Genomic DNA, 27,629 nt, shown 5'->3' with positions numbered 1-27,629 from the left:
GGGCTCCCCATCCTGCCAGGATCAGTCCCTGAGGCCTGGTCTCACTCCTTGGTTCCTGTATGTCTCGTGGTGCCGCACAGGGCCGCCATTTTGTTGTAGCCTATGTATTCCTATACACGGCGGCCATGTTTGTGTTGTCCAGCGGCCATTTTGCTGTGGTTTGCCATTGGAAATAGCGGCAGCAATGACAGTGGAGTCCTGTGGGTGGCGATTTCAGCGGTGGGAGCCCCTCCTTATCCCCTAGTGTTGACTCCTGGATGATTTTACTTCCCGTTCGCCGCATGTGTAGTGCATTATCCTGGTGGCTGCTGGCATTTTTTTCTGCGGGTGGTGAGCCTGGTGAGGTCTTCTCCCTCTCTGTTGAGGATCGCTTGGTGCTTGTGCCTGGCGACTGGGTGGTGCTGCCAGCGCGGTCGGGTTTGTCCCTTAGCAGTGTTTTACACCTTTTGTAGAGTCCCCCCGGTGACTCATTGAGGTGGAGGAGAACATTTCCCCCCGGTTCCCAACCATCCATCCATGCACTGACGGCGGTCCTGGAGTCCCTTGTGTCCTGGGTGGAGGTGGCTTGTGGGCAATAGGCTAGCAAAAAGCGCCCGTCCGCCTTCTCCTGCCTCATCTGTCTCATCAGATCCTAAATCTGATTCGGCAGCCACAGACTTGTGTCACCCTGCTGGGTCTGCAACTACGCGCCTTCGGATAGTGAGGATGATTCCTCTACATCTGCGACTGCGCACGAAAAGGCGCTGGTGGATGCACTGATTGTTTCTGTGCATGAGACTCTAAAGATGGAGGACGCAGCTAAAGCCGTGACAGAGGTCCAGGTACCCTTTGGCACTTGCAAGACATCCAGAAAGGTGTTTCCTTTTCCTGCCTATCTTGACAGAATTGTCGCTAAGATGTGGGGACGACCAAAGCGTCCCCGTTGGGTTCCTAAGCGCTTTACTAGGCGTTACCCCTATGAGGAGCCCCTTCTTAAAGAGTGGACTGTGCCACCGGCGGTGGACCCTCCAGTTTCCAGATTAAACAAGGCAACCATGATTCTGGTTGAAGAGTCCCCGCCTTTTAAGCAGGGTTCCAGTCCCCCGAGTCAATTTTTTCTTTAATACTCCGCTGTAATTTGGTCAACTTTATCTGCAACATTTAGATAGTATCTACTGTATTGTGTAGTCCTTTTAATCTATGTTTAAATAAAGTAAAACTACCTGGATCCACTGTGTGTATCTATTTCTAGGATTCGGTGCAGATGGCTACCCAGCATGCACCTTGCGATCTCACGCCTGCGCAGTAATGCCACCGTGCGGCGCTCCTTCCTCCTGACACATTGCCATAGCAACGGTCTGGAAATAACGTGAGACTTCGTAACTAGGCAATTCGCAAGGACTCCTGGAGCCCCATCCTATCCCAGGAGCCCTTGCGAATCGCTAGTGACGTAGTCGCCTAGGCGGCCGCAGCCGGCAGTGCTGCTGAAAAAAAGCAAATAAAATAAGGTATTCACTTGCAAAGAAAAAGTTGCCATTTGTAAAAGCATTTGCAATGCTTTAACGATACGTTGCAACAATTAAAAATGGGTGGATCTCCGCTTTGGATCCGGCTAGTGAAAGGAGAAAACAAAAAGAGCGCCTCTAAGTGTAATATTTATTAGCACTTTGGACAGATAAAATCATAGCAAACTCACAAGTGTGATGATAAAAGGGCTCTAATGTGATATCCCAGATGAAGAGGTAGACGCCGATATCATCATCAGCTGCTTGCTGCAGCGATGTCCGTGTAGACAGAGGCTTGCTGCTTGATGGTGCTTCCGAGTGTGAGTGGAGATTGCGCTCGGACATCGCTGGAGCAAGCAGCTGATGATATCGGCGTCTACCTCTTCATCTGAGATATCACATTAGAGCCTTTTTATCATCACACTTGTGAGTTTGCTAAGAGTTTTCTCCGCTTTGCTGTGGAAGAGTAGCATTATCAGTTTGTGACATTACCTTTTGGTCTCGCCTCTGCTCCGTGGGGTTTCTCAAAAGTGTTAGTCCTGGTGCTAGCTTTGCTACCCCAATGGGGGATTGCGATACTGGGCTACCTGGACGATCATCTTCTGCGAGTGGAATCTCCCTCAGCTCTGGTGGAAAACCTGGAGATCACAATACGAACTCCTGCGGGAGTTCGACTGGATTCTGAATTTGCTGGGCCTGACTCTCGACTTGGCTTTAGTCAGAGTGCTCCTTCCTCTGGACAAACTCCAGAAATTGCAGGCTGCAATTCGCCTCCTGCTGTCCAACAGAGGGTCCTCCCTCTGTACTTGCATGCGGGTGCTGGGCCTGATGGTGTCTACCTTTTTGAGGCAGTTCCGTTTGCACAGTTCCATACGAGATCCCTGCAAAGGGAGATTCTGACAAAACACTCCACAGTCTCTGGACAATCGGATCCGGGTGAGTCGGGGAACGAGGTAGTCCCTGATATCGTGGCTGGGGAGGCATCCTCGGCAAGCATTCTGCTCAGGTATCTGGACACTGGAAGAGTCCAGACTACCGATCAATGTCTTGGAATTCCGAGCGAACAGACTGTGTCTGGCTCATTGGACGGATCGTCTTCAGGGTTGTCCAGTGCGCATTCAGTCGGACAATGCCACGCCCGTGGCTTATATCCATCACCAAGGGGGCACAAGAAGTGTCCTGGCGGCTCTGGAGGTACCTGGCATTCGAAGGTGGGCAGAACGGTTCGTTCCAGCCCCCTCCGCCGTACACATTTCCGGGGTGGAAAATTGGCAGGCGGATTAAGTCAGTCGGCAGGCGTTGGACCAAGGGGAGTAATCCCTTCATCCGGAGGTGTTTCATTAGCTGTGTCTCCGGTGGATCTGTTGGCATCTCGGCTCAACAGAAAGGTGCAGAAGTTTTTGGCTCGGTCAGGGGATCCTCTGGCGGATGCCACAGACGCGCTGGTGGCCCCGTGGGGTCAGTATTATCTGATTTATGCCTTCCTCCCTCTCAAGCTTCTGCCCAGACTTCTATGCAAGATCGAGGCAGAAGGTATTCCGGTCATCTAATTTGCTCCAGATTGGCCTTGTCGGGCTTGGTACGCCGATCTGGTGTGGCTGGTCTCGGACGTTCCTTGGAAGCTTCCTCTCAGGGAGGATCTTCTGTCCCAAGGACTGATCTTCCATCTTGCTTTACAGTCGCTGGCTTTGACGGCTTGGCTGTTGAACGCCAGGTGCTGAAGAATGGGGGTTTATCTGAATCGATTATTCCTACACTGTTGAAAGCTAGGACATCTTCTTCTAGGAATATCTACCATTGTACGTGGAAGACATACATTGCATGGTGTGAGTCGCTTGGATTTTATCCTCGCTGCTTCTCGGTGGCTGGTATCTTAACCTTCCTGAACAGAAGTTGGATTTGTACCATCAAGGGCCAGGTGTCGGCTTTGGCGGTCTTCTTCCAAGGTCTTCTACCTTTTGGCCACACACTCCCTGGTGCGCACCTTTCTTCAGGGTGTCTGACATTTGGTCCCTCCAGTGCGGGCTCCGTTGCCACCTTGGGATCTCAATTTGGTGCTTTCAGCTCTACAGAAGCCTCCTTTTAAAATATTCGGGAGATTCCCCTGCTTACGCTGACCCAGAAGGTTGACTTTTTGATGGCTATCACCTCTGCACGCAGGGTGTCAGAACTGGCAGCCTTATCCTGTCGTTCACCCTATCTGGTGATTCCCAGGGAAAGGCAGTTCTTCGCCCTTGTCTGTCTTTCCTTCCAAAGGTTGTCTCTAATTTTCATTTGAAAGAAGACATTGTGTTGCCTTCCCTGTGTCCCAGGCCTAAACATCATAAGGAAATTGCCTTGCATGTGGTCCTGGCAATTAGGGTGTACCTGGCAGCTACAGAGTCTTTCAGGAAGTCAGACTCTCTTTGTGCTCATGGATGGACCTCCAAAAGGGTTGTCTGCTTCCTCTTGCACACTTTTACAAAGTTTTATAAAGTGGATGTGTTGGCATCTGTGGATGCTTCCTTTGGCCACAAGGGTTGGCAGGCTGTTGTTTAAGAGGACCTTATCCTCTTTGAGGGTGTAGTGTTTTTTTAGGTGGGCGCCAGTTGTTTGGTTGAGCTCCTGTTGCCTAATGTTTAGCCTTGGACATTTTTTTGGTTGTTCCCACCCTTCATGTTTAACACTGCTTTGGGACGTCCCAATGATTATGAATATCAGGAGCTGTGCCCGTCAATGAACAAAAGAGAAAATGTGATTTTTTTTTTTTTTTTGACTTACCGTAAAATCCATTTCTCTAATGTTCATTGACGAACACAGCACCCACCCCTCTGTGGAGTTAATATTATTTTTTACTTTCTTATTCTTACATCAGAGTCCCCGCCCAAGCCCCCCCTTACATCAGGGTCCCCGACCGAGTTCCCCCTTACATCGGGGTCCCTGCCCAAGTTCCCCCTTACATCGGGGTCCCTGCCCGAGTTCCCCCTTACATTGGGGTCTCCGTCCGAGTTCCCCCTTACATCGGGGTCCCCGCCCGAGTTCCCCCTTACATCGGGGTCCCTGCCCAAGTTCCCCCTTACATTGGGGTCCCTGCCCGAGTTCCCCCTTACATTGGGGTCTCCGTCCGAGTTCCCCCTTACATTGGGGTCTCCGTCCGAGTTCCCCCTAACATCGGGGTCCCCGTCCGATTTCCCTTCTTACATCAGGGTCCAATGTCAGAGGTCCCTCCTTACATTGAGGTCCCCCTCAGAGTCCTGCGCTGGAGCCTGGGGGGAGAAGTGGAGACCAACTGATCCAAATCCTGTCTGTGCACTGGGTTTGAGGAAATGTTACTGAGCCTATTGCATGTTATATAAAACCCCATATCAGGCCGCATGTGACCTGCAGCCCATAGTTTGGAGATCCCTGCTTAAGACTTTACTACAAGGAACACATTTTTTTTTTTTTTTTTTTCGTTGATGGTAAGTGGTAGTGTTCTGCTCCAAATATGAATGTGATTTGCTATTGCAGACATTTACTCTGCTAATTCATGTGAAGATTAATAATATTTCCACTGTAAGAAGTTTTTGTTGCCCGTCACAACCTGCCAGGATTGTCATGTCATTCTCCCCTACCGATCTGTGAAAAGCTGGCTGACTTGGGTGACAATGACTTTTCTCTGTACAGTCCTTGGAATGCATGACGCTCTGACTCGTGATGAGTCAAACCCTGAGCAGCTATTTCTTGTCTAGGCCGAACATACTGAACTGAAGTGAAAAAAAAAAAAAAAATCAAATCATTATGACAGCTATCATCAAGGAGCCACACAAATAATGCTTTCCATTAATTTTCTTCCCGAAATGGAAAATCACTGGAGGATTTCAAAATAACATACGTGATGTGGATGATAAGCTGAGGGAAGAGTCACTGAAATTAAGGAGTGCGTGGTTCTATGGAAATGTCTCCTGTTTTCTCCTGATATCTCTGAGCCGCTCGCTGCCAGGAATTATCAAACACAGAATCGCCTCTTAAAAAGGAAACGCCAATCTAAACAAAAAGCATTTGTTAGTTTCTTCTTCTCTCTGGATATACATAATCTATTTTTGAATTTGTCTCCAGGGTGACAAGGCTGTAATTGAATGGAGTAAGGGGTATCAAATTGGTCTCAGTTTTGTGGATCTGGGAGGGGCGCTAATATGCAAATTCAATGATTTCCTTAAAGGCATTGTACGCTTTCCAAAGTTTTTGTTTTAGCCAGATATTAGTGTAGTTATAGTCCCTGTGTTGTTTGCCTTATCTTGTAATGATGGGCTCACGTGTTGTGCTTACCGTTTGTAGTATCATGGCTGATTGATCCCCCCGTGTCTATGTATTCGTTCACGTCGCTTGTCCCTATTCACCAAAGGGGAACAACTTGTCCCCGATCACAATCCATGGCTCATCATTTCCTCTGTGCTGCATAACAAATGTGGGAGTGCTGATGTTATGAAAGACTGCATGGTGATCTCTTTGTTAATTACTCTGCCTGCTTGTGTCTGTGTCAGATCTAATTACTGTGTAGCTCTCACCTGCACCAGCACTGGATCAAGAGATCCTGGAATTGTGGGATAAGTAGTCCCTTCACTCAAGTGATTTGGTAACTGGTCGCGGGCCACAATTAACTATTGGCTTTTACTGCCCCCCCCCCAAACTGCGAATGTAAACTAGCCCTTACTGTCCTGAGCCCCTTTATAAGGCTGCTTTCACACTGATACGCTGTGGCTGCGCCTGTCCCAGACTGCATTTGGTATCGCTCCACCTTGGATAGAAGCCGGTCCAATAGAAGAAGCAATGGCTTATTTGGCTCCTGCTCTCTCTGAAGCCACTTGCTTCCTCTAGCGCCGGCTCCATCCACAACATTGATGCTCTTGGATGGCGGGTTGGCAGCCTGGGATCTGGGCTTGCCGACCCGCCACCCCAGATTAGGAGATCGCGGGCCACATCAGAGTGCCACTGGTTGAGCACTCTTGGATTAGAGAGTTGTCATGGGGTCAAGTGTCCTCATTGGAAGATGTTTTCCCCATTTCTGCTCTGGTGGCAGCTCAAAAGTTTTAATTTACCCTCACTTTCAATACCAGTGATATTCGTGATCACAGCAATTGGAGAGAATCTCTCTAACAGGAACACAGACTGCAATATAGCCAGGGGTTCTCCACTTTATCCAAATGTAAAAATAATAAGCTTTGCCTTTAATTATACTTTACACTTTAAAGCGAAACTCTGGGCTAAGCCTCCCACAAGCAGGTCACCTCCCTCCTCACATATATGGCCACCAGCAGTCACCTGATCTGCTGAGTTATTTTCAGTCTTCTCCTGGCCCTGGGTGACCTGCCATGATGCATTGGGTATTGCTGGCTTGATGTCGCACTTTCCAGCAATACACTGTGAATGGAGAATGCCCTGGGGACACCACCTTAAGGGATGGGGTCATTACACTCTGCATTGATAGTATGTCCCCAGACTTTTAGGTTGATCAATGCTGTATGTCATTAAATCAGCTCTGTAATCAATAATTCATTCCTAAATTTGTTTCTAAATGCAAATAGTGTGAGGACCTTAGTATCCGTGTCTCGCTGAGTGAGGGGTAGGGAAAAGCGGCACTATGAACCAATCATTTGTGCTGCGGTGCAAGGAGCATGCTGCGCACCCCCCCCCCCCCCAGATTTCAAGTGTGCGCCTCCCCTTTCCTCCCCCCCACCTTTACCCCTGACACTTTGCCAGGCTGTCTCCCATCCCTGTACTGTGCGCACACAGCCTGAACACACAGCACATAGCTGACATCTGCCTGACTTTTTCTGCTCATTCCAAATCGCACTGCAATCGTGCCCAAATGCACCACACATGTTTGGGTGCAATTCAATCGTAATGGCACTCCAAACGCTGTATGACTTTGTTGCACGACAGAATCATCTGACGATCAAGGCAAAACACATTGCGCCAAGTTTTTCACCCAAAAAGGAGTAGGAACTTTTTTGGGTCGACAGATGTGGATTATGCCTTTTGCCGCAAATGATATTCGACAATTGCAGCAAATTTACACCACATTTGAGGTGCCATTAAGAATGAATGGCACCCAAACCCATGTGGTGCGTTTTGCCTTTATTGCTGCGCATCCTCCCCCCAGATTTCAGATGACAGCCCCCCCACCCCCAACAAAGCCTCCCACCCTCAACCCCCCCTCTACCCCCCTCTCTCTACCCCCGACACTGTGTTAGGTCGTCTCCCATCCCTGCAGTGTACGTACACAGCCTGAATACACAACACATAGCTGTCATCTGATCATCTGCCTGACTTTTTCTGCTCATCAGTTTTCTTTAGGGCCTTTTCACACTTCACTGAACTTTTTTGGGGGGCGACAGATACCTGTATACTGTATCTATACTGGAGGTGCAGATCTCCTATATATGCAATTGTTGGGTGGGCTGGGAAGCGCAGTGTGTTCCCTTGGGGGCGTCAGAAGGGATGGAGTGGGGCCCGGCCCGGTTGGCATAGCTCCGGCCCATGACCAGAGCCAGTGATATGCTGTTTTCAATGTGTATGATATAGCCTTACATTTCTCTGTTGACCGTGTTGACTATCTAATGTTTTATGTTAACCTACGCTTTGGTTGTTAACTGTATGCACCATGTGTGTTTCTTCTTCTTAAAAAATGAATAAACATATTGAAATACTAAAAATAAAAGTACTGCTTGGAGAGGGAAGGGCAGCATTAGGGACCTATCAGACTCTGCAATATGTGTTGGCAGGATGTTGAGTTTGATGCCTTATCAGTGTGCTGCTGCTCCTTCATTATCCAATCAGCAGACAGGGAACAGTAAGGTGACGCCTCTTCTTGCTGTGCTGTGGCAGAGGTGTATGAATCTCAGAAGTCAGCTCACATCTGTGGATTTCCACCTTGGATTCGGCAGTTTGCTTGGAGTTCAGCTTTCTGTGATTTTGTGAAGACAGATTTGGCACGTTGGGCTTTATTCATCATGTTGTGTTGTCGATGGGTTTTTCTATGTTCGTTATTCTTATCGCCATTCTGTAATTAAATGACAGACATTAAAAGCAGCAAAGCTTACATAGCATTCAAAGTCCTCTCCTCCGACGCAGGGCAGATGACAGTTGAAACTTTTGTTGCGTATTAATTTTTTTTTTTTTATTTCATTAAGAGCCGACAATGGTGCTTCATGCTCTGCGTCTTTATTCACCCCCAGAGCTGTTCTGGATAACTGTCATACTCAGAATATTTCAATTGTAGCGTTTGCTAGCTCTGTGCCTTCGGAAACGCATCCACTTTAAATGTGCTGGAACAAGTTCATTTTTATGTTAATACAAACATTCTCGGGACTGGATTATTGTGTTTGCAGTACACTGAATTGTATGGCTCCCCACAGAGGTTTTTTTTTCCTCCTCCTTCCCTCAAAGAATGAACTGTCACAGCGTGACATATTTATGCCGTTCTAAATAAGCGCTGTGGATGCCAATTCAAAATAAATCAGGTTCATCGCTCGCTTGAAGACGCCCCGCTTCCTTCCCTTCACTGGAGCTTCAAGAAATGCAGCGTGCCGGTTAGCTGCCGACATTTACAGCGCTGGACAGAGCGGTCCCCTCATATAATGGTCAGCTAAGCAGAGGAAGACATTTTGTTTACTAAGCCATGATTTTTGGCAGTGTAGGCCATCAATGTGTTGCTTGATAAAGACAAGTTTCCAATTTATGGGCTTATGAGAAAGCAATCTATCAATTTATGAATTACTAATTTAACTAATGACACCTTGGTGTTGTGGTGTCAGCCTTTCTGTATGCTATTCCATTTTCCATGATGGTCCAACCTACCAATTTATCAGAGGCTAGTGACACTCCAAGTATGTACCAGTGGAAGCTGTAAACAAGCAAGATCAGCGGACTAAAGCAATATTTTTAAGATAGCTGCTGATTTTTTTTTTTTTGCAGTCACTGGGATATATTAGAAGTTGCCATTCTGTGGGCAACAACTAAAGCAGCTTTACCGCAATATACACAGTCAGTCTAGAGACTCCACCGCAGTACTTCTTTCTGCCACTAGATGTCCTCAGTCTGATTGCCAGCATCATTCAATCTACTTCCTTTTAAAAGAGAAGTATGGGATTTTTTTCTTTTTAGGGAATCGTACTTACCTTGGTGGCTACAGCATCTGTCTGATGCTGCATCTGTTCTCTACCGCCTCTAAAATTGAAAACAGAGAGGTCAAACACTGCCGATTGCTCATTTCTCAGAGCTCCTTGAGCTCTCTGCTGTGGCGCTAAACCCCCTCGCTAACTGGAGTTCTGGGCTGTGGAGGGGGGCGGGAGCGGCCAGCTCAGGCTCTCAGCAGCTCGCTGAGAGGCTAAGCCAGGTGCCAGTCCAGGCGTGTGGGTGGATCCCGACCATATGGTTGCAATCTTTCCCGAGACTTATCCAGCTATGCGACGTCAGCCCACTTTCTGCTGAAAATGGGTCACAGGAGTGCAGAACATACACTGATCCACAGGAGAAGTACATCCAAACAAGCTTTGACTGTACTTCCTCCTTTAAGTCTAGGTTGTCATGGGCCCACCTCAGCTTGTGATTGGATAGTGAAAGGAGAAGCAGAACAGTGATTAGCTCAGCTCTTTGTCACTCTACTTTTGCCCACTATAGCATGCTTCTTGTTAGCTTATGAACTGACTGACTGCTTTTTCCTTTCACATTCCAGCCCTGCTATATAGGCTGATACCAGGTCAAATTCACAGGGCAAAAGGGGGGGGGGGCACAATCTAAGTGTAACCTGTGTTGATGCTTAAATAAAATTAAGCAAATGGCACTCACTTTTTGTGTAAATCAAGCTCAGTACTTAAAAATGGTTATCTGTAAAGTTGCAAGACATTTTGGACAATTTTATGCTCCCAACTTTGGGGGATGGCCCCTTCCTGTTCCAGCATGACTGCGCACCAGTGCACAAACAAGGTTCATAAAGACATGGATGAGCGAGTTCTGACCTCAGCCCAATAGAACACCTTTGGGATGAATTAGAGCAGAGATTATGGGCCAGGCCTTCGCGTCCAACATCAGTGCCTGACCTCACAAATGCACTTCTGGAAGAATGGTCAAACATTCCCATAGACACACTCCTAAACCTTGTGGACAGCCTTCCAAGAGGGGTTGAAGCTGTTGCGTATAGCTGCAAAGGATGGGCCAACTCAATATGCAACCCTACGGACTAAGACTGGGATGCCAATAAAGTTCATATGTGTGTAAAGACAGGTGTCCCAATATAGTGTATATTTGGATTGCACCGATATTGGTATCGATACTAAGCACTTGTACTCATGCAAATGCTCTAATGCCTAAAACCAGTACTTTTGCAGTGCAATTTGAATTTGAAATGAATAGGCTCAAATCGCAATGCTATCGCAATATATCGCAAGTATCTCACAAAAGTGAGTACACCCCTCACATTTTTGTAAATATTTTATTATATCTTTTCATGTGACAACACTGAAGAAATTATACTTTGCTACGATGTAAAGTAGTGAGCGTACAGCTTGTATAACAGTGTAAATTTGCTTTCCCCTCAAAATAACTCAACAACAGCCATTAATGTCTAAACCACTGGAAAAAAAAGTGATTACACCCCTAAGTATAAATGTCCAAATTGGGCCCAATTAGCCCCCCCCCCCCCCCCCGATGTCATGTGACTTGTTAGTGTTACAAGGTCTCGAGCCCAAGATAAACCTATTGTTGGTATTAGTCAAGCGTGTGTGGCAGCAACCAGGTGAGAAGTACAAAGACAAGTGTGTCTTGCCTATAGTCAAGCATGGTGGTGGGGGTGTCATGGTCTGGGGCTGCATGAGTGCTACTGGCACTTGGGAGCCAGCAGTTCATTGAGGGAACCACGAATGCCAACATGTACTGTGACATACTAAAGCAGAGCATGATCCCCCTCCCTTTGGAGACTGGACAGCAGGGCAGTATTCCAACATAATGACCCCAAACACACCTCCAAGAAGACCACTGCCTTGCTAAAGAAGCTGAGGATAAATGTGATGGGCTGGCCAAGCATGTCTACAGACCTAAACCCTATTGAGCATCTGTGGGGCATTCTCAAACGGAAGGTGGAGGAGCGCAAGGTCTTGAACATCCACCAGCTCCGTGATGTCATCATGGAGGAGTGGAAGAGGACTCCAGTGGCTACCTGTGAAGCTCTGGTGAACTCCATGCTCAAGAGCATTAAGACAGTGCTGGAAAATAATGGTGGCCACTCAAAATATTGACACTTTAGGGCCCAATTTGGACATTTGCACTTAGGAGTGTACTGACTTTTGTTGCCAGCGGTTTAGACATTCATGGCTGAGTGTTGAGTTATTTTGAGGGGACAGCAAATTTACACTGTTATACAAGCTGTACACTCACTACTTTACATTGTAGCAAAGTGTAAGTTCTTCAGTGTTGCCACATGAAAAGATATAATAAAATAATTACAAAAATGTGAGGGGTGTATTCACTTTTGTGAGATTCTGTGTGTATGCAGGTGTGTGTGTATATGTATGTATGTGTGTGTATATATATATATATATATATATATAATATATATCTATAAAGTTTCTGCTAGTTCTGTGCAAAGCAACAGCGTAACAAGTAATCAGCTTGGTCTTTGCCAGCCTTAGACTCCAGTACCTTTTGTAGCAATGGTGGTCAACTTATAAAATGTAGGGAGCCTCATTTGTGGACCCTGACGTCCTCAAGGGAAGGGGGGGATAACTCGCACACATCATTTTCAGTACATGTGATGAGGTGACTGTCAGAAACTGACCAACTACAGGAGATGTTCAGAGGCAGGGAAAGATACTATTGGAGTGGTTGAAGAATACAAGAGATAGCTAGAGAGTGGGGAAATGCTACATGAGACAGTTAGAGATAATGCCCTTTCAACCCTTTTTCAAGTCCATGCCCCCATTGCCACTGCTATAGACTGCATGACAACTACCAGAGGGTTATCTGAGTCACACTAGTAATCCTGAGGCTAGCAGCAACAGGTCAGTGTCAGGATCACTAGAGAGAGCAAAGAAACCACTCGCTTGTTTCTATGGTGGGGTTCCTTTACCGGCTGGAACAGAGAGATGTCATTGTAATGCCTGCAAGGGAGATTCTGCAGGATTTTCACCAGCAAGAGATTCTGTAGAAATAGTTGAGTGAATTATTTGCCCTCTTTAGAAGTCCTGTAGCTAGTGGATTGCCATCAACGGCAGGCTCACTACTAAGACATAGACCTATGGTAACTAAAAGAGGTTGTAAACCCATACAACTTTTTTTTTTTTTTTTTTTGCAACCTGTAAGAGAAACGCATGAGCTAGTATGCATCGCATACTAGCTCATTATGAAATACTTACCTTAGAACGAGCCCCCGTCGTGCCGCCCGCTTACCTGTATGACGGGCGACATGTCCAGTCGCCCCTCTTCCGGGATTGCGGCATCTGGCCATCTGATTGGCATGCGCGCGGGAGCCGACAGTCACGGCACGGGGCTCTGAAGAAACGGCACCAGCGGCCGTTCCTTCAGGGCACATGCGCCAGTGACGTCACTGGCTGCATGTAAGGTAAATATCTCCTAAACGGTGCATGTTTAGGAGATATTTACACTACCTATAGGTAAGCCTTATCATAGGCTTACCTATAGGTACAAGTGTCAGAGGAGGGTTTACTTCCTCTTAAATGGGGGGGGGTCAAATATTTTGTTTCTGCAAACACCAAAATTATACATTTTTGACGTTTGGTAAGAGATGCAGATGATTATATGTGACTAGTTTTCTGACACTATTTGTGTCCCCTAGGTTGTTTTATTTTTTTATAATGAGGTGTCAGCGGCATGTTTGGTGTTCTTTGTTGTGTGTTGGTCATTGAGTTGTTCTCTTTGTAATGTTTGAGTTGGATTATTGTCAGTTGTACAGCTCAGGGCCCAATGAACCATCTGCACTCCATCCCTCCCTGTGCATTCATCCTCTTCTGGGTTTTTTTGCTGTGTCTGGAATTTGGGTTTTTTGCCAAGCCAGGGAGATCACTGTGATACTTCCTACATGCAGTTAGCTTGACTCCTTCAGCTCATCCGTTTGCACAGCTGCTTTTTATTGTTGTTACTACATTTCATCCACTAGGGAATGAAAAAATGCCATGAAAACCACTCATTTTGATGTTCACATACCAGCCCTGGAGCCACTGACTCATGGTCATGGAGCTACTGGCAGGGTTGTGTGAAGACCTTTACCATCTGAAATGTAAGGAATTCCGCCAAGCACTATTTACATCAGAACTGACCACATTATATAACTACAAAGTCATTCTTCAGCCCCGGTTCACACTTGTGCGTGTGCCGGGTTCGCATGTAATGTCGGAGCGCACTGCTCCGACATGACATGCGATCAGCTGTGCGGTGCGAGTTTAGCCATACAAACTGTATGGCTAAATTCGCATCGCTCCCGCAGCAAACACGCACAGGACCCTTTTTTGCAGCCGCATCAGGATCGGATCGCACAGCGGTTCACACTTGTGCGATCCGATCCTGTGCGAACTGCAAGATTGCACTGCGATATGCGATCAAACTGGGGGTGTTGTTAAGATTACATTGACACCCCCAGCGTATCGCATATGGCAGTGTGAACTGCCGGGGGTGCGTGTGTGATGCGGGAACAGGCTGCGAGTTCGCAGCCTTCCCGCATCGCATCAGTGTGAACCGGACCTTACAATCACCCTTTGTTGTATCTCCATGTATGTAGCAGTCTTTTGCATGTGGAAGAACAACACAAACTAGGAGCACTCCTTACCATTCTCAGCATATTAAAAGCTGGCATATAGACCAGACAATTACTAGGGTGATCTACTCCATGTTCCCAATGCAAATATCTTTATTCCATAAAAACCAGGGTATTGAAGCTATCAACAAGAGCATGCACAGGGCCTGTCAAAGTTTTTAATGGATGGATTATTTTTCAGGCTCTTTTCTATGTGACTGAGGGGCCCCCAGTCCCAGGTGTAATGTGGACAAAGGTCTCTACCTTCTCCAAGTTCTGCCATGCTCCTCCCCCATAGCACAGATTAAAGCGGAACTTTACCCAATTAAAAAAATAATAATGTTCTTTAACAAGGAACATACATTCCATATTAATAATGCTACCAAAATTAGTGTGTGCTGTAAATTGTCTCCAGCATTGATCCTGTTTCTTCTTGCTGGAGGCTGCCATTTTACGTAACCTGAAAGCCCCTGAACAGCAGTAAATTATAAAGTGGATCTAAACCTATCCGTTTAGCGTGGAACTTGCCCATTACAACTTTCTTCTTGCTGGAGGCTGCCATTTTGCTGAAGCCCAGAGCCCCCAAACAGCAGTAAATCATAAAGTGGAAATAAACCTATTGATTTAATGGTTTCAAAAAAACAGTTACATTCCTGGAATGCTGGGATTGCTAACTGTCACATTTGCTTGTGTCCTCAACCAAACTGTTAAATCCTCAAATGACTGGTGCCATAACTGATCACATGTGTAGCACCATGGAAGTTGCAGATCTAACAGAAGCGGCTTCCTTGGCTATAAAGGATAGGAGGGTTTAGTTCTGCTTTTAAGGCTGTCAGCAGATTGGCCTCTTCAATTTCACCTGTGCATAAAAATGGAGAGTAACTGAGCATGTGCAGAGCAGGGTGAGACAGTGTATTACTGCATTTTTAACAGTATAGTCACTTATTTATTAATGTTTTATATAGCTATACCTGAAAAGGGGACAGCCTGAAGTGATCTAGCAGGACTTCATTTTCCTGACTAAAGGTCCACTTTAAAGCTGATGTCAGACAGGCGGCTTTGCCACTAAAGACAAAATTGCCACTGTTAGAATGACTGAGGTGGTCTGTCTGTCCCTATGGAATCACTTCCTTGCCATCTGAGGCAGCTGAATCTCTTCCCCCAAACACTGCTGACTCTCAATCACTAGTAATTGGAGCGACATCTCGCTGCCCCAGTTAGGCAAGGGAGCGATTCCATAAGGACAGTCAAGCAGCTTGATTGGTCGAAATCACCAGTGACGGGATCACTAAAGGTAAAGGTGCCTGTCTGTCACTAGCCTTAGACTACATTTACACATAGGGCTGCTAATACCATGTCTCTAAAAAGTGGACCATGGTTGGATTGCTTTTCAGAGGCGTTTGACAAGTGGTGAGGCGGCAATATGGTGCATCCTTACAACCTGTTTTAACCCTGTAAATGCACGCGGTTGTGGCATGGCCCCATTCAGAGGGGGGATCATTTTTGGTTCGCAGCTGCGGGCGGTGTACACCCCTGTGGCAGGGCGGCCCTTTAGCGCAAAATCACGTATCTGTACTTTAGATTTCTGGGTCTGAGGCGCCGCCACCGACTCGCTTCCTATGTGATTTGACACAGATGGAGCCAATCGGCGAGTACAGTGGACCCGATGTTCGCCGCCAACCGGCGATCGTTCCTGAGAGAGGCAGAAGGGCTGTCTGCCTATGAAAACAAGGCAGCTTGCGGTTCTGTCATAGGGGAGGATGGAGATCTTGTGTTTCTGGTAAGCATGAACACGGATCTCTGTCTTCACCCAGTCAAAGTATCCCTACACAGTTGGCAAGCACCTCCTAGGAACACATTTAACCCTTTCATCGCCCCTGATGTTAACCCCTTCCCTGCCATTAGTACAGTGACAGTGCATTTTTTAACACTGATCACTGTATTAGTGTCACTGGTCCTCAAATAGTGTCACCTAATGTCAGATTTGTCCGCCACAGTCGCAGTCCCGCTAAAAACTGCTGATTTACTAGTAAAAAAAAAAACAATTAAAAAAAATAAAAATTCCGTAAATATGGAAAAAAATAAATCAATTATTATACGCTTATTGGGATTTTTATTTTATTTTTTTTACCAAAAACATGTAGCAGAATACATATTGGCCTAAATTAATGAAGAAATTTGATTTTGACATTTTTGGGTAAAAGTAAAAAATATTTTTATTTTTTTTTAATTTCTTGTCTTTTTTAATTATTATAGCGCAAAAAAAAAAAAAAAATGCAGAGGATCAAATACCACTAAGCCCAGGTTCACACTAGGGCGACCTGTGAGGCGACCTGGTCGCCTCACAGGTCGCCGCAGGTCGCCTCCCATAGGGAAGCTACGGACCCGTTCTAATAGGAGCGACACAAGTCGCTCCGACCTAGAAAAAGGGTCCGGAGCTTCTTTGGGGCGACCAGGAGGCGACCGCCATAGACTTCAATGTTATGAAGTCCGTGGCGGCCGCTCCGAGGTCGCGGCGCGCTGCTCGCACCGCGATCTCGGAGGTCGCCCCTGAAAGTAGCGTCGCGCCAGTGTGAACCGGCGCTAAAGGAAAGCTCTATTTGTGGGAAATAAAAAAACATTGATTTTATTTGTATAAAGTGTCATACAACCACCCAATTGTCAAAGTAACGCAGTGCCGTATTGCACAAAATGGCCTGGTCCAGGGGGGGGGGGGGGGCATTTAAACCTTTAATCCTCATGCTGCTAGAATTAGTAAATAGGAAAATATAATTTTCTGTTCTTTTTTTTTTTTTACATTTTTTCGGTTACTTTCTGGTTTCTTGCCTAGACGAATGATGTCCTACATATCATGGGTCTTCAGGAGAGGGGGGGGGGGGCGGTCTTCAGGAAGGGAGGAAAGGAGGAGGGGCTTTCTCAGCCAAGCGCACACTCCTGCATTAATTATTGAGCTAAGGGCAGATGGATTCCAGGAAGTAAATGCTACATGAATCATTTGCCCTTACTCAAGATGTCCACAGCCAGAAATTATAGGGGAGTGTTTTTTAAAGTGATTTCTAAACAAAATAAATCATGGAGACATGGATGGATGGGCGAGATTGCTTTGAATATTAAAAATGAATTAAATAGTGTTTTTGGTTTGTAGCGCTCAGATGCAGTGAAGATCCACTTTGGGTGAATTGTTGTTAGTTGTTTAATTATGTTTTATTTTTATTTGCAGGATTTAGTGAATATAGAAATGTTCCTGACTGCAAAGGAAGTGGAGGAATCTCTGGAAAGACAGGAAACCATGACATGTCTGGCCTGGTGCCATGATAACAAATCCAGACTTAGGAAAATGAAGGTAAGGCCTCTCAGGGCCGATTTATTGGCTTGTTTAGATCTGAGCTGTCCCCAAAATGGCAATGGGACCTGTGCAGTCAATAGAAATGCGGCCTGTGCATGTTTATGAGCCAAAAAAGTTGCCCCTTTGTGTAAAAATGACATTGTTTTTATTTTTAAAAACATTAGTAAAGTTTGCAAAGTAAAAAAAAAAAAAAATTCCCCCTGCAAGGCAATGTTATAATGTGCTAGTATGCATGACATACTGGCACATTATGAGAGACCTACCTTACAATAAAGCCCTCCAGCTCCATGTTGTCACCGCTGACAGGGCTTCCATCTTCACCCAGTCTTCCTTCCGAGTTTGTGAGCTCCAGCCGTCGGACTGGCCAATCCGCAATGACGTCACTCCTGCGCATGCACACGGGAGTCATGGTTTATGGCACAGAGCTCTGAAGGGATGGCACAGGTATGCCGTTCCCTCATGCGCTGGTGATGTCACTTGCTCACTGGAATATCTCCTTAACGGTGCACGTTTTTTTTTTTAAACGCCGAACTTCTTTTAGGTTTCAGAAAAAGAGAGTCAGAAATAGAGCAGCTTTTGCTGGGCTTTCTTACTATAAAGCCTAGTATTGGTATGCAAAAACACTGTCATGGAAGTATCAACCATTAAATGTTAGGTGGCAAAATATTTTATGTAAAAGACCTGACTAGAAAGTTTTAAATAAACTTAACTAAAAAAAATAAATAAATCAGTTTTGGTGTTCGGTGGTGCTGGCAGCGGGAGAGGTCAGTATATACCAGGGTTTCCCACTGTCAATAAATTCACACATCTGTCTGTGAATGACCATATTGGGCATGCAGACTGGGTGTCTGTAATGGACATTCACAGACACATGTAAAAATCATGGATTTTACAAACTCTCTCCGTGAATTATGGACTGTTGGTAACCCTGGGATGTACGTTTTTTTTTTTTTTTCTGGAGCGAGAGCTTTTTGACCAGTCTTATTTACTTGATAGGGTTGCTTTAAAAAGAACCCATCAACAACTTAAAATCTGTATCTAAAAGCACAGACAAAATAGGTCTTCTAAATACCTACTTGTAGTATTTCTCCTTTCCTTAAAGGGGAACTCCACTTTTGTGGGGGGGAAAAATAGCAAATAATTAGAAAAAAATATAGTGTATACAATTGCGACACAAATCATATTGTGATTGAATGTTATTAAAAATTACCTTTCCTTTACAATCTGCGGCTGTTGTAATTTTCTGGAAACGCAATGCAATATGGTTACCTGGAGCTGTTCTGTACACAGAATGTATACTGACCACACCCCAGAAACATCATTTTCTGCTTGTGTGATTGGCTCACCAATTTTCCCAGAAGTCTGCACTAAGATACAAGTCAGATTTCTGGCACCCCCTGCAACAAAAATGTCATTTTTGGTGAGATACTCCCAATAGGAACACATCTAAAGGGATGCAGGCCCAGCAGTTTTCCTCATTAGAGCACTGCAGCTGCACAGCTGATAGATAATTATGAAACCACTCCCATAAGACCCACTCAGCACAGAGGAACAAACAATGATTTCGGCCCCTTTCACACATACGGTCCGTTCAGTTCATCAGTTCAGTCACGTCAAATGTATCAGTTTTCCATCCGTTTTCCATCCGTTTTCCATCCGTTTTCCATCCGTTTTTCATCAGTTGTTATCCGTTTTTCATCCATTTTTCATCCGTTGTCATTCGTTTTTCATCCGTTGTCATTCGTTTTTCATCCGTTTTCATCCGTTTTCATCCGTTCTCATTCGTTTTTCATCTGTTGTCATCCGTTTTTCATCCCTTTTCATCCGTTGTCGTCCGTTTTTCATCAGCTGTCATCCGTTTTTACATAGAGATACATTGATGTCCGTTTTTCATCCGTCAACGGGTGGATGAAAAACGGACCGTATGTGTGAAAGGGGCCTTCTTCAGAATAACAAAAGGTAGGAATCTGCAACAAAGATTGTTAAAATCCCTGCAAAGTACAGAGATCACCCAGAGGGGAATGTTTTTTTTCTCAACAAAGTGGAGTTACGCTTTAAGCAATTTTACTACTTATGTGCCCCTGAACTTGCTAGTAAATTGTCACTCCAGAAAGCATCAAATTCTTTAGCACAGTCCCCTTCCCTTGCACGCCATAGCCCTCTTCTTTTTTCTGGGAATGGCTAATTGCTGTCTGCGCTGGCCCAGCTCCTTCTCACCTCCCCTCCCTACATAGTCTTTTATGTAGTTGCTGGCGAAGAAGTATCACTTGAATGACAGCTTTAGGACTGCTCACATCACATTCAAGATGGTGGTACCCAGCAGCAGTCTCTTTTAGATGCCTACACAAGGGAGGGTTTTCCAGGTATAAAATACATGAATGCACATATAATCTTATGGGAAAGGTTGTTGTTGAAATTAATGGTCTGGCCCCGGGAACTCATTAAGTTGTACAGAGCAAACCCACCCAAGTGCAGAGGACATCCTACACCAGCCTTTTTCAACCAGGATGCCGTGGAACACTGGGGTGCCTTCTAGGCTCTTCAGGGGTGCCTTGGCAAAATGCCTAAAAATTGCCCAAAAATTGTCAACAAACCAGTGGGTGATCAATGCTGCCTTTTTTGTTACACAAAGCCACAGTGCTTTAATGTGTAGCATTACAAGTTTGGGAATTATGTTGGACAGCTGCTAGTGTCCCAACAACTAATGATGGTGTAGGTTGATCAGAAGGACGCCAGGCGCCTGACAACACCCTTGTTTGCCACTTACCTGCCCCTCTTTGTCATTACTGTGGTCAAGTTAGCTGATTGAGGTAGAGAAACTGGGGCAGTAGGGGTGGGACTTTATGGGCAAGTGAAAATGTATGCAAGGATATAAATAAGAATACATTTATTGAAAAAGATTTAACATAGAATTAAATTCACATGTAGTTGTGTATTTGTTAGTGTTGTGTTATAGACCCAAAGTGAGTAGGTGAAGAAAGGTTTTGGAAAGTTTTGTGCCAAGTGTAGTATGGTGACTTTATTGGGATATATGTCTCTGTTTTTCCATGCTTTGAGGCTTGGAATGGTGGTCAGAGAGATTCCCAGTGCGTATCTGATATAAAAAACCCCCACATATATAAAGGGACGGAGGCAGACAAATACTTTTTCAGCTTCTCTAGAGATCAAAAAAACCCCCAACGAGAAACTGGGGCAGAAGAGAAAAGCTGGAATGCTAGTCAGTACCAGTGTGCAAAGGTACATTGCATTTTTAACCACTTAAGCCCCGGAAGATTTTACCCCCTTCCTGACCAGGGCCTATTTTGCGATTCGGCACTGCGTGACTTTAATGGACAATTGCACGGTCGTGCGACGCTGTACCTAAACGAATTTGACGTCCTTTTTTTCCCACAAACAGAGCTTTCTTTTGGTGGTATTTGAGCACCTGTGCGATTTTTTGATCATGCGCTCTAAACAAAAAAAGAGCGTCAATTTTGCAAAAATAACAATATTTTTCACATTTTTTTTTATATGAAATTCCCCCCAAAAAAAATGTAAAAATCAAAATTTTTTAACATTTTCGGCCAATTTGTTTTATGCTACATATGTTTGGTAAAAAAAAATGCAAAAAGCGTATTTTGATTGGTTTGCACAAAAGTTATCGCATTTACTAACTAAGGGAAAGATTTTTGTCATTTTTGTAGTTTTTTTTTTAACGCGTAATGGCGGCGATCTGCAATTTTTTTTGCGGTACTGCGACATTGCGGCGGACAGATCGGACCCTTGACTGACATTTTTGACACTTTTGGGGTTACCAGTGACATTACTACAGTAATCAGTGCTATAAATATGCACTGTTACTGTAAAATTACACTGGCAGTGAAGGGGTTAACTTTTTTGAGAGATAGAGAGAGAGAGGGGTAATGTGTGTCCCTAGGGGCGTGATTCTAACTGTGATTGGCTGTGGCTTGAGGTTTAGGAACAGTGATCAAAGGTCCTACATAGTAGAACTGTATGATCACTATTCCTACACAAGCGAGAATGACAGGCGGCTTGTTTACATTAGCCGCCTGCCTTTCTCCCTCTCCACCCGACGATCGCGAGTGATCGGCGGACATCGGGTCCGCCGGTCACACGCGCGGGGGGGGGTCCGTGACCACGCGGGAGCGCACCTCCGGGGGAGCGCTCGCTCGCTCCCTAGACCCTCACAGGCTAGCGACGTAGTACTACGTCGCTTTGCTTGTGAGGGGCTGACCGCCGCAGTAAATAGTCGTGCGGCGGTCGGCAAGCGGTTAAGAATAAATCGTCTCTAATAATGGATGTCCCACGTGTGTGGATGCTGCTCAGTTTGTAAAACCACCAATTTAGGTTTTTACATTTTAGAATGGTGTGTCTCGAGATTGTGCAAAATTTTAAAGGGTAATTCAAAAACAGGTTGAAGCAGGTCAGATGAACCTGTCGGTGAGAACTGAATGATCTCATAAGCATCCGAAAATGATAGCAAACACAAGTTCTATTTGACTGTTGACACAATGCAATGTCTCATCTTCTGTATTTCGGTGTCTCAGTGCAGCTCTTGTATTTCTAACTGATGCTCTTGATTTCTAGTATTTTGAGCTTGAGAAATCTGTGCCCATAATGAATGTTGATAGTTCTTTATTTCCGGTAATCCCTTCCTACAGCTGTGCCATTTTGTTTTATTGCTTTGTAAAATATTTTCATCTATTTCGTGGTGTATTGTTGGAAATTGAAGCACCAGCCATAAGTAATAGTGTCTGGGGATTACACCAAGCCTGGAAGGAAGGCTTTCTTACACAGTTTTATCTTTCTAAGTCGTTTCTCACTTTGTCTTCCTCTGTCAGAGTTGCCTGGAATTCAGCCTTAGGATCCAGGAGTTCATAGAACTGATCCACCAGAACAAAAGGCTGGACGCAGTCAGGTAAGACATTCCTCTAAAGAATGGCTCGCCAAACTTCTCAGCATGAGGACCACATCGTGTAGTTTACAAATAAAAAATCATTTTTATAAAGCTATGAATAACTAAATGAATGAAAATGTATTATTTGAATCTGTTTTGGAATCAGCAGAATATGATTACTGTAACTACTTCTGGACCGACAGGCAGCCTGTACATGCACAGCAATGTACTGGTACCTGCTTGTCCTTCCGCTAACACCCTCTGTAATTGTACACAGCAGGAGTTTGTCAGCAGGTCCCAGCCAATCATTCATGGCCGGGACCTGCTGATCGGCCGTGTCCAATCACAGCCCAGAGCCCTGTGCTGACAATCAACACAGAGCTCTGTACTAAGAGAACGATCTCTTTCTTCCCCCTACAAAGCAAGGGGAAGAAACAAAGAGATCTTTAATAACAATTAACACACATTGTTAGGCACAAATTTAACTCCTTGATTACACAAAATGTTAACCCCCTCCCCTCATTACTACAGTGACCGTGTATAGTGTTATCACTGTATTAGTGTCAGTTAGTCAGTTCCCACTCAGTGTCAGATTGTCCGCCGCACTGTTGCATTCCCATTATAAGTCTCTGATTGCTGCCATTAGTAGAATAAAAAAATAAATTAAAATTCCAGTATATATACCATAGTTTGTAGATGCTATAACTTGCAGGGCAAACCAATCAATATACACTTATTCAAATTATTTTTACTGCAGAAAACATTTTGGCCAAAATATATGAAGAAATTCTTTTTTTTTTTATTGGATATGTTTTATAGAAGAAAGTAAAAAATTTTCAGTCTTTCTTGGTTTATATAATAAAGAATAAGAAATGCAGTGGTGATCAAATACCACCAAAAGAAAACTCTATTTGTGTGAAAATTTATAAAACGTTAATTTTGGTATAGCATTGCATGATTGTGCAATTACCAGTTAACCACTTGCCGACCAGTCACTGGGACTGTACTGCGGCAAAGTGGCTCGATTCCGTCCAGTGACGTAGACCTACGTCGCTGGACTCCTCCCCATGTAGGCGGCGCTCGCGTGCTCCCGCTGTTTTCAGTCACAGCGGGAGTCGAGCCAGGGGAGGAGCGGCGGCGATCGCCGCAGCTCTTCCCCGATCGTTGGGGAATCGAGTTTGGAGATCCGCCCGCTTCTGTAAACAGAGCAGCATAGCTGAACATGCAATCTGTCCCTGTGTCACTCAGTCACCTCCCCCCACACACGTTAGTAAGCACCAGGCATACATTAACCCCTCCCTGTCCAATAAAATTAACCCCTTCCCTGCCAGTGTCATTTTTACAGTAACAGTGCATATGTATAGCACTGATTACTGTAGTAATGTCACTGGTAACCCCAAAAGTGTCAAAAATGTCAGTCAAGGGTCCGATCTGTCCACCGCAATGTCGCAGTCCCGCAAAAAAAATCGCAGATCACCGCCATTACTCGTTAAAAAAAAAAACACCAAAAATGACAAAAATCTTTCCCTTAGTAAACGCAATAACTTTTGCGCAAACCATTTAAAATACGCTTATTGTGATTTTTTTTACCAAACATAGGTAGCAGAAAACAAATTGGCCAACAATTTAAAAAAAATTTAGATTTTTACATTTTTTTGGGGGGGGGGGAATTTCATATAAAAAAATATAAAAAATATTGTTATTTTTCAAAATAAACGCTCTTTTTTTGTTTATAGCGCAAAAAGTAAAAATCGCACAGGTGATCAAATACCACCAAAAGAAAGCTCTGTTTGTGGGGAAAAAAAGGACGTAAATTTCGTTTGGGTACGGCGTTGCACGACCGCGCAATTGTCAGTTAAAGTCGCACAGCGCCGAATCGCAAAAAGTGGCCTGGACGTAAGACAGCAAAAACCTCCGGTGGTAAAGTGGTTAAATAGCAAAAGATAGCATGGTAATGAAGGGGGTAAAACCTTCCGGAACTGAGGTGGTTATGAAAAATACCTTCAGTAAAACAAAGCAAAGTCCCTCCTACATCAGAGTCTGCCTTAGGAGTCCTTGCTTAAAGCAGAGTCTGCCTCCGTTCCCCCTTACATCAGTGTCCCTTTCAGAACCCCCCTTACATCTGAGTCTGTCTTAGGAGTCTCCCTCCTTTACATCACAATCACCATTATAGTTGTGGGGACACTCATCAGTATCCTCATTGGGGCCCTCTTTTAAAACAGAGTCCCCATCAAAGTCCCCCTTTACATCAGAGCCTTTTCCCTACATCAGGGTCCACTTTCCAGCGTAATTAGGCTTACAGCATTGCTATAGCTGTGTAGCAGCAGGGAGAGAGCCAGGAGGTGGAGAAGGTCCAGACAACAATATTTGTTTAGATAAAGCACATTGCAAAATTACTTTGCCTCCAAAGACTATACTGGATAAATTTCCTGTAGAGCCAAAAAGTAAGTGTAAGTGTAACTAGAACTTCTCATTTGTTCTAGAAACTTCAAAGCTAACATTAAACTGGAAGATCACCCTAGAATTGCCCAAGGAACATTAGACAGCCATATAACACATGTACCTTGTGTGGCAGTGCAAGGCTCTGCCACTGTGTGAATATAGGGAAAAACGTCACAGTATTGTATTCCTGGATCAATGTCCAGAGTCCTAAGGCTTGAAAGAGTCTTGGGTAGGACAAAGCCTTTAATCCTGTGTCCACGTCTTACTGGAGACATTACTTGAGGTTGTGTGAGTGTGCATTTTGCTCACTCAGTATAAGCAAGGATCTGACCATAGCTCAGGGCTCCCATTTGGAGACAGGTCAGAGCTCCAGCCAGGAGACGGATGTGTGTTCCCGACAGGGGAGTGATGTGCTCCCAAGACAGGAAACAGGCGTACGCCTATTAGGATGAGTGCTCTACTCAGGAGACAGTACCATTGCACAGAGCAGGTAAGTATAACCAAAAAAAACCCTTTCAAATCACTTTAAAGCTGAACTCTGGAATAAGCAAATATTGTCTAAATACAAAAGGTGTGCGTATTCTTACTTGCATCTTGGTGTGTTATACATATTTCCTCCAGATCTGTAGAGTAATCCAATGTGAAACTTTGTGCAGGAGCTTCCTGTAATAGAGACTGCGCACTTCTGTTGTCTCTTCTTGTGCAGGGTGACTGGTCTTGTCTCCGCCCTCTCTAGTAGTTTTCTACAGGCAGCCTGTAGTGGGTGGACCTGCTAGGCCCCTCTCACAGCTCTACTTACTGCACAGGCTATGTACAGCACAGTGATGATATCACTGCTACTTTTAAAAGATAAGAACTGTTTTTGCAAAGGCTTTTGTTGCAAACAGATTAGGGGTGGACCGATATGGTTTTTTCAGGGCCAACACCGATTTTTTTGGCCACCTTTCAATAGCCAATATCAGGTGCCGATATTCTGTACATTTGAAGTTTGCTAGCACCCTGCTGTGGGTGGTTGGTTGGCTAGCTGCACCCTGCTGTGGGTGGGTGGTTGGCTGGCTGGCACCCTGCTGTGGGTGGGTGACTCCCTGCTGTGGGTGGGTGGCTGGCTGGCACCCTGCTGTGACTGGCTGGCACCCTGCTGTCGGTGGGTGGCGGCCAGGCTCCCTGCTGTGGGTGGCTGTTTGCTTGCACTGTCCGAGACGAGGGAGGCGTCGGCCTTTGCCCTATCTGGGTAGAAGAAGCCAGGATTTAGTCAGACTGTCAGAACGTTTGCACGGAGGCATGCGACGCAACATATGCGCACTGGACCTGCACTGCACTGCAAGTCCTTGCTTCTTTTACCCAGGCCGATGACATAGTGGGCCCCAAAAAGATCATCACTGCAGCGGAGGGGGGGCCAATATTGATAAGTTTGTTACCGATTATTTAAAAAATGTAAATTCCGTCCCCCAATAATCAGCCGCACCGATATTCGGTCGATCCCTAATACAAATGGATTTATATCCTCTGTGGCTATTGAGGAATATATTAAAATGAAAGTGTTTGTGCCTGAGGTTCAGCTGTAAGGTAGTTTGGGATAGAGTAGGGAATTGGTATTGGGAATTAGTAAAACCACTGTCAGGTGTCACATTGGGAGGCACTTCCTTCACTTGCTGTCCCGTAGATACAATCGGAAGTAAGGGGAAATCTCTCAAATATAAGGGAAATGCCCCTGTGGACAGTTGTCACTGGAACGAATGTTCCCTATATTCCTGCTCTGGTGACGACTTCAACTTTTGGATTGTCAGCTCTGGTGGCAACAGAAACCCAACAATAAGAACTCAACAGAGGTTCTAACCCTTCTATACCCTGTCCAAAACCAGGAACAAAATGTTTGACTAAAGGCCCTTTCACATGGGCGTTCAGCATGTCCGCAAATCATCCTATTTTTTTGCGGATGATTTGCGGACATAATATAAGTCTATGGCATTGCGGATGTCAGCGGAATACCATCCGCTGACATCCGATATTCTTCCTTTCAGTTCTGTTCCCTATTTTTCCTCCGTGTAAAAAACGGAAAGGCAGGAAAATCGGATGTCGGCGGTGTCATCTGCTGACATCCGCAATGCCCATAGACTTACATTATGTCCGCATATCATCCGCAAACGGATGGGATGATATGCGGACATACGGAGCGGATGACACAAATGTCATCCGCTCCGTGAAAAAAAAAAAAAGTGCCGGAATGGATCGCAATGCGGTCTGCTCCCTGTGAAAGAGCCCTTAAAGTAAAACTAAAGGCAAAACTTTTTTTTTTTTTTGGTTTTAGTGTTGGATAGAGTGTAGAAGTATTAGAACCCCTGTCAGTTTTTTTTTTGCTGTCTGTGCCCCTATTAGGCCTCATGTACACTGCTGCTGATAAACGGACATTTAGGAGCAGTCGGGCATTTTTTCAGCAGCCCCTGAACTCTCCTCTGTTATCTTATCTGTCCATGAACACTCAGTCGTTTATAGTCATTTAGAGGCAGTTGAGTTTAGTGGCTTTTTTTTTTTTTTTTTTAAAGCAAAAAAATTGTGTTCAGGATGGAAGTTAATTGCCATTTGAAACACCAAATGCTTGTAACAGCGTGCAAACGTGTCTAAATGTGGTAGCTCGCGTTTATAGGTGTTTTCAATGGGGATACATTTCTGACCATTTTACAATGTAAAAACGCTTCT

At 45.1% G+C, this 27,629-nt stretch overlaps 1 protein-coding gene across 1 annotated transcript in view; it reads left to right on the top strand.

The window, feature by feature from the left end:
• MAEA (macrophage erythroblast attacher, E3 ubiquitin ligase) overlaps positions 1–27,629 on the top strand; it is a 168,856-nt gene that overhangs the window by 105,813 nt on the left and 35,414 nt on the right. Inside the window, exons 4-5 of the mRNA XM_082247533.1 lie at positions 17,468–17,590; positions 22,435–22,511. Of these exons, the coding sequence (XP_082103659.1) occupies positions 17,468–17,590; positions 22,435–22,511 (200 nt within the window). The remainder of the gene's footprint in view (positions 1–17,467; positions 17,591–22,434; positions 22,512–27,629) is intronic.

The sequence above is a fragment of the Pelophylax lessonae genome (genome assembly GCF_965119305.1).
Source record: "Pelophylax lessonae genome assembly, chromosome: 1".
In the NCBI taxonomy this organism is placed as follows: domain Eukaryota; kingdom Metazoa; phylum Chordata; class Amphibia; order Anura; family Ranidae; genus Pelophylax; species Pelophylax lessonae.
This window is presented reverse-complemented; position numbering and strand designations above follow the sequence as displayed.